The sequence below is a fragment of the Nanorana parkeri genome, unplaced genomic scaffold, assembly GCF_000935625.1.
Source record: "Nanorana parkeri isolate BGI_ZX_2015 unplaced genomic scaffold, ASM93562v1 scaffold545, whole genome shotgun sequence".
NCBI lineage: Eukaryota > Metazoa > Chordata > Amphibia > Anura > Dicroglossidae > Nanorana > Nanorana parkeri.
Window position 1 is genome coordinate 97,843 of NW_017306813.1, and position 7,410 is coordinate 105,252.

General features: G+C 46.4%; 1 protein-coding gene across 2 annotated transcripts in view; it reads left to right on the forward strand.

Annotated features, from left to right (window-relative positions):
• The window catches only part of RAB3GAP1 (RAB3 GTPase activating protein catalytic subunit 1), a 114,981-nt gene that overhangs the window by 89,998 nt on the left and 17,573 nt on the right, over nucleotides 1-7,410 (forward strand). For both annotated transcript variants that reach the window (XM_018561806.1, XM_018561808.1), the window contains exons 18-19: nucleotides 4,869-5,006; nucleotides 6,885-7,112. In XM_018561806.1, coding sequence (XP_018417308.1) covers nucleotides 4,869-5,006; nucleotides 6,885-7,112 — 366 coding nt within the window. The remainder of the gene's footprint in view (nucleotides 1-4,868; nucleotides 5,007-6,884; nucleotides 7,113-7,410) is intronic.

Here is a 7,410-nt window from a genome sequence, read left to right on the forward strand (position 1 = left end):
AGGCACTAATGTGGGGGGGGTGACCCGGGACCCGCTGTGACAGAACGGACGAGCAGTGAGGGGAGATAGAGGCGCCGGCTGTCAGATCCTGGCCGAGCGTCTCTCTCTCCTCACCGCTCTTCATTAGTTCTGTGACAGCGACTCCGTCCTCCGCACTCCCCCGCCGCCGGCTCCTTCACTTCTTCTCGGAGAGCAGCGGGGATCCAGAGAAGCGGCGGGAGGAGAGGACAGTGCGATCTACCAGTGATCGCTACGCGATCGACTGGTAGATCGAGATCGACCTTGTGGGCACCCCTGTTCTAAAGCTATACGCGTGGCTATTTACAGCATACAGATTTTTTTCCCCATGCACCCACACCTCTTACTGTCCCTTTCCTACCTAAGGCATTGCATTTCATTGTGACCTCAGATCCTGGAGGTTAAATGTACAATTATCGATGCCACAGTTCTGTCCTCTGCCTTTCTCGCAGCATTTAATTCCCTTATAGGAGGGTAGAGTCTCCCCTCAACACAATATAGTAATTCTAAGGAAGGGAAAACTAATACAAACAATCACTTTTGCCTGGAGTTACGCTTTAAAACAGAGTTCGGCAATTTCATTGGGTACATGTATGGAATAAATAGAGGCTTAGGGCTCGTTTTCCTGCACATCTGACTATTTATATCAGTCTGTCTATGCCCAGATCCGTGCACCTGTTCCTGTATAAATGGCTACCACATGCATATACACATGCATGTATGCCACTCTGTGGCCATGTGAATGAGTCCTTATCAATTTGGAGTGTCTACATATGTGCAATACCCCAAAAGCCAAAGTGCAAACAAAACTTCCCCTCTCTCTCTCCCTCTCTCCCCCTCTCCCTCCCCCCCTCTCTCTCGCTTTTGGGGTGTTGGACACATCTAGGCTCTCATGTATGACCACCATTGCAATCTGTGCCCTTGTACCCAGTTGGAGTGAGTGCAGGAGGCAGCCGCAGATGTCTCTGCTTCATATCTGTAACACGGCTATATGTTCTAAAGCTATATGCGTGGCTATTTACAGCATATAGATTTCTTTCCATGCGTTCCACCATATCAAACTTTTAATTGCTGAATCCTGTGCAGCACCCCCGCCTCTCACTGTCCCTTTCCTACCTAAGGCAGTGCATTTCATTGTGACCTCAGATCCAGGAGGTTAAATGTACAATTATCGATCATTACGTTGATTTTATTTCCTTTTTAGCTCTTATTCCTTATTTCCCTATTGACAGCTCCTGTACCGGAGGGACATTCGCATTCTGCGCTCTATACATTGGCGGTTCTCTTTTCAGAGCTTCATTAATTTGTCTTTCCATCTGCTGGTATTGATTGTATCCATATAGTGTGAGCTAAGTAGACCAAGAACCCAGCGGCAGTTCAGTACTCGGGATGTATGGATATAGATTACCCTCATTTAAAGGGAAAACTGTATTGTATTGTGTTAGAACACTTCTTTTCTTTCCTTCCTCTCTCTCCCTTCTCTTTTCTCTTCTCCCATAGTGTTGCAGCTTCCCAGGCTGAAGTGGGGCAGCACCCCTAGTTATCCTCGCTTGCACTTCATTTTCATCTGTTGGTCATTATTGGCGCTTTTGATTTTTTTTTACTGTGTTAGAACACAGTTTAAAGATTTACCTTTAAATTAACTTGTAGTGATTGGGAAGTTAAGAAGGTCGTATGGAGACATGATGTTGCCCCTTTTTGACAATCTCCGCCCTTGTGGCATGGGATTATTTTAGAATCCAATTGGGATTTTACACGAGCATGCAGTCTGCTTTCTGTGCAGGTCTACGTTTAACTATACAGACCACCTTATAAGAGAAAGAAGAGATGATCTAGCATTTCCTTCTGACTACTCTCAGCCTCCCCTGCACTCCCTACACCTCTGTTGCTGAATTTGGCCCCCAATGTCCATGGTTTGACAGAAGTGAGATACAAAATGAGGAAAACCCTCACCCCGCTGCCCCTGGCAATAGCCCACTATTGCCAACATGGTAGATACATTCCTGAAATAGATATCTGCCATAACAATGGTATTGCTTCCAGCTAGATATTCTCTGTGGCCAAATGTATGTGGACACCCCTCCAAATTCAAGTTCAGGTGTTTCCAGTGAAGGGTACTGCTAATGCTACAACATACAAAGACATTTTAGACAATTGTGCATTTCCAACCTTGTAGTAACGGTTTGGTGAAGGACCTTTTCTCTTCCACAATGATTGTGCCCCTGTGTACAATGCCAGCTCCATAAAGACATGATTTGATGATTTTGGTGTGGAGGAACTTGAGTGGCCTCCACAGAGCCCTGACCTCAACCCAAATGAACACCTTACATAAATCAGCCGACTGTGAACCCGGTCTTCTTATCCAACATCTTACAAATGCAGTTTTGTTTGAATGGGACACATTTCTACAGACACACTTCAAAATCTCCTGGAATGTCTTCCCAGAAGAATGGAGGTTGTTGTAGCCACAGGAACGGTAGTGTCCTTTTCTGTTCCAGCATGCCCGAGCCCCTGGGCACAAAGCCAGCTTCATAGAGACATGGACTGATGAGGAGGAATTCAAGTAGCCTTCACAGAGCCCAGTCCTCAACCCTTCTGAACACCTTTTGGATAAATTGAAACGCAGCGTGCGAGCCAGGCGTTCTGATTCAGCATCAGTACCACAGTGCCACAAGGAGCGGTGTGGCCCTGTTCTGTTCCAGCATGACTGTGCCCCTCAGCACAATGCCAGCTCCATAAACCATGGACCGATGGGTTTGGTGTGGAGGAACTTGAGTGGTCTTCACAGAGCCCTGACCTCAACCCTACTGAACACATTTGGGAGGGGGCTGTACTAGGGAACTGACTCTCCTGGAGAGGTCAACCAATTGTGAGCCAGGTCTTCTGATCCAACATCAGTACCTGACTTCACAAATACTCATGTAGAACGCCTTTCCAGATGAGTAGAAGCTGTTGTAACCCCAAAAGGCTGAAGGGGCAACTATTATTGCCCGTCATGTTTTTGGAACGAGATGTCTAAGAAGCTCATACAGGTGTGATGGTCTGGTGTCCACAAACTGGGCCATAAAGTGTCCAGTTCTGCATGCTACGCTTTTTGTGCTGTGTAGCTCTGTTCAGGTCATGTAATCTACAGAAGTATATAAATGCTGTATTTGGAGGGCACCAATATCCATCTTAATAGAATTCAGAAGGTGCTGCAGTGTAATAACTGTTAATTTACATCTCCTTCTCCCAGGATGTCTTGCTGCTGTGGAAACAGGAGAAAGTGTCAGTTTCTATGGTAAAATCTGATTTTCCTCAGACGTGTACTCATTAGTCTTCTGCTGTTTTTACTCGGCTTAATATAGTGCTTAGTTTTCAGCACCCTCCATGCGGCAGTAAGTAGACGGTGATCTTCTGTGTAGGCTTAACCCTTCCGCATCATTAGGTAGCCGTACTATCTGGCTCAACCCGCCAGGTCAATCTGTTTGGGTGTTTTATGTTGTCCTTTGTCTGTTTAATGAATGAATAACTGTGATGCGTGATCGGTGTTTGATACAAATATATAAAAGGACTTCCAATAAAAGTCACACGATTAAAATTTTTGTTGGATTAAAGAACTGCGAACTCTAGAGAGACTGAATGGTTTGTTTTATCAGAACAAGGGAGTGGCTTCAAGAGAACCTGTCATCTAATTTAAGAAATTACATTTAAAAGCACAGAAAAAAAAATCAAGTATTTTAAACTCTTAGGCCTCATTCCCACAGCTAAGTGCCGGCCCGTACAGATCCGTGCGGCGTGCACAGCCGTATCTGGCCTTTCCCGGGAAGGACTGGTGGTGCGTGTGATTGTACGCAGCAGCCTGTTCTTCTCTATGGGAATATACAGCTCTACACTTACCCAAACTGCACATCTGTGGGGACGGGGGTGTCAGTGCTCGGACGCAGACAAGATTGATCCTGTCTGCGTCCAAGTACGGATACCCACACGGTTGTGCAGTTCGGGTGAGCGTACAGCCGCATCCTCCCATAGGGAAGAACAGGCTGATGCGTTCAGTCACACGCATACTATAGACCAGGGGTGGGGAACCTCTGACACTCCAGCTGTGGTGACATTTCAAATCCCATGAGGCATTGCAAGATTCTCACAGCCACAGGCATGACTCCCAGAGACAGATGCATCAGGGGATTTGTAGTTTCACCACAGCTGGAGGGCCAGAGGCTCCCCACCCCTGCTATAGACTTCGCTGGAGTAGCAGCTCTGAGTCTGCTGGGGCTGCTGATATCACATGCAAGATGGCGGCGCCCAGTAGCAGTCTCGGGGTTTTTGGATGTCCTTTATAAGGGGTGATTTTGCAGGTAAATAATATGAAGAATAATATGTTACTGCAAATATATTCTTATGGGAAGAGTTTTGTTGAAATTAATGCACTGGTGACAGGGTCTCTTTAAAGGGGGATTAATACATGGCAGCTTCCATTCCCTTTTAATTATTTGCAAAGGGAATGTAAAGTCTTCATCATAAAATGTTATTGGCTGCATACTCGCTCTCCTACTATAACCAAGAAGTGTGACTTAAAATGTCCTTATAGCTGCTGCTGTGACTTGTAGTTCTCCTGGAGGTTTCCCACCCTATACTGCTTGAAAAACGTCTGCAAGTTCAAACCCAGAGATCGCTCATCCTTTGTACCTGACTCCAGCTCCCTCTCCCACTTCCATTAGTGCTGTGACAGACCTTGTGTTAGCAGGCAGCGGGCAGGCCGGTCACTGGCCTAATTTGCGATTGGAAATGCTTCAGGAAGCGCACGCCGAATGTTGTGGAAAGTGCTGATGCGGCATTTGTCTCATTTCTGCTTGTCTGGGTTGTTTCAGGAGCCGGCACCTATGACAGAAGACCTGCTTGAGGAGCAGTCCGAGGTTCTGGCCAAGCTGGGCACCTCTGCGGAAGGGGCGCACATCCGGGCTCGCATGCAGAGTGCCTGTCTGCTGTCTGATATGGAGTCTTTCAAGGTACAGGAAATAAAAAGATGGCTGCCCTGTGTGCTACTCAGATAACGACCTTTTCTCATTACAGGTTTGGTGATAACAAATCCGTTTTCTCTAGATGCTCCCAATCTTCCCGTGTCTGCCTTTAAACTACATTATCATAAGGACCACATTTTATTAGCCATTCCAATCAAAACTGAATTTTTTATATTGGGGCAGGGAGTCATCTCAACTGCAAAAGTTTTCACTGCCGCTCAGGAGTAGATTTCCCCCTAACAATGGCACAACCATGAGTATCCGAGCTTGGATTTTTGACAGGTTTTAATCTGGCCATGCACTGCTCATGTCCCAGTGACTCACCTGGAATTCGAGCTGCGGGTGGCCCTGACCGCACCCACTCCATTCGACAAAAGTCTTTTTTTTTTTTCCATTTAACTTGCTTTATCATCCAATCAGGTACTGCACCAGTCACAGTTCAGGTATTCTGACAGCTGCAGACACAGGCTGTCAGAATACAATATTTCAGCATGGGAGATTCTTAAAGTGTGGCTCGGGAATCCAAACAACTTCTAGTGCAGTGGTGGCAAACCTCGGCACTCCAGCTGTTTTGGAACTACAAGTCCCATGAGGCATTGCAAAGCTCTGACAGCCACAGACATGACTCCGAGAGGCAGATGCATGTTGGGATTTGTAGTCTTGGCACAGCTGGAGTGCCAAGGTTCGCCATCACTGTTAGTGTATGGCGGACTTTGATGACACTGCCCTGTGTGAACTCTTTATATTCCTATAGAGTCCACTAGAGGGCGCCTGAAAACTGGAGGTGTCCCTCTGACACAGCCATGGGGGAAATCTCCTGATTAAAGGGACAGTAGAAATCATCCAGAGAATTGATCCCTGCTGCACACTGTCCAAAACTGGGAGAGCTACTTTTGGGGCGAGTTGCTTCTTCATATTTATAGTACCATAGGAACAATGATGCACTATTTAAAGGAGCCTCCACTGTTTGATTTGTACCATCCTGCAGGCTGCTTGATGAGATTTATGACTCGTAAGCAGCCTTGTGTTCTGTAACTCTTCACTTTTGCTGGATTCATATAATAAGTGAAGTGATCAGATTCAAAATAAACACATAAATATGTTGTGATCCCGTCCCCTCTCTCTGTAGTCATAGTACTAGGGAGCATTGTGGTAAGTGTGACGTTGCATAAAGATCCCTCCATTGCACAGTATGTCCCCTCCAGTGTGCGCCCTGACCTCACCCATTTCTGTAAATCTTTGTGGTGAATTGGAACACTGATGGTGAGTCAGGTCTTCTCCTCCAACATCAGTAGCTGACCTCACAAATGTTCTTTTGGCTGAATGAACACAAATTCCCACAGACACCCTCCAAAATGTTGTGGAAAGTCTTCCAGTGAAGAGTCCTATTCAGACAATTGTGCATTTCCAGCCTTGTAAGAACGGTTTGGTGAAGGACCTTTTCTGTTCCAGAATGATTGTGCCCCTGTGTACAAAGTCAGCTCCATAAAGACATGGTTTGATGAGTTTGGTGTGGAGGAACTTGAGTGGCCTCCACAGAGCCCTGACCTCAACCCTACTAAACGCCTTAAATAAATTAGAATGCCGAATGTGAACCAACATCAGTACCTGACCTCACAAAGGTTCTTTTGGCTGAATGGACACACAAATTCCCTCAGACACACTCCAAATCATGTGGAAAGCCTTCCTGGAAGAGTGGAGGCTATTAAAAGCTACACAGAGGGTGCAACTCCACATTAATGCTCCTGGTTTTGGAAGTTTCTATAGGTGTGATAGTTGGAGGCCCACAAACCCGTTGACCATACAATGTATGATTTTGCTTTCTGTACTTGTATTCCGATCCAACCCATAGTCTGTGTTTCCCAGGCTGCAAACCCCGGCTGCTCTCTGGAGGACTTTGTGCGTTGGTACTCTCCCCGCGATTACGTTGTAGAGGAAGTGATGGATGAAAGTGGCAACAAAGTCATCAAGGGCGAGCTGAGCCCCCGAATGAAAATCCCCAACAACATGTGGGTAGAAGCGTGGGAGACGGCCAAGCCGACGCCAGCTCGCAGGCAGAGGAGACTCTTCGATGACACCAAAGAGGCAGAAAAAGTAAGTTCAGTATTGTCAGCCTCGCACGGCATTCATGGCACTTTATTTTACTTTTCATTAAAAACCCCAAAGTTATGACCAATATGATGTCACCATTTCCCTACCCTGAGCCTGTGCACGCTTTACCGCTGAACTCCAAAAGGGTATAAAAACCAATGTAGTTATGTGGTCATCTAATATAATACAATTCATCTTTAATTGCAGCTATTGCAGGTACCTGATTGTTACTTGGTATCAGCGGGGGGGAGAGAGAGAGAAGGGGGGAGAGAGAGAGAAGGGGGGAGAGAGAGAGAAGGGG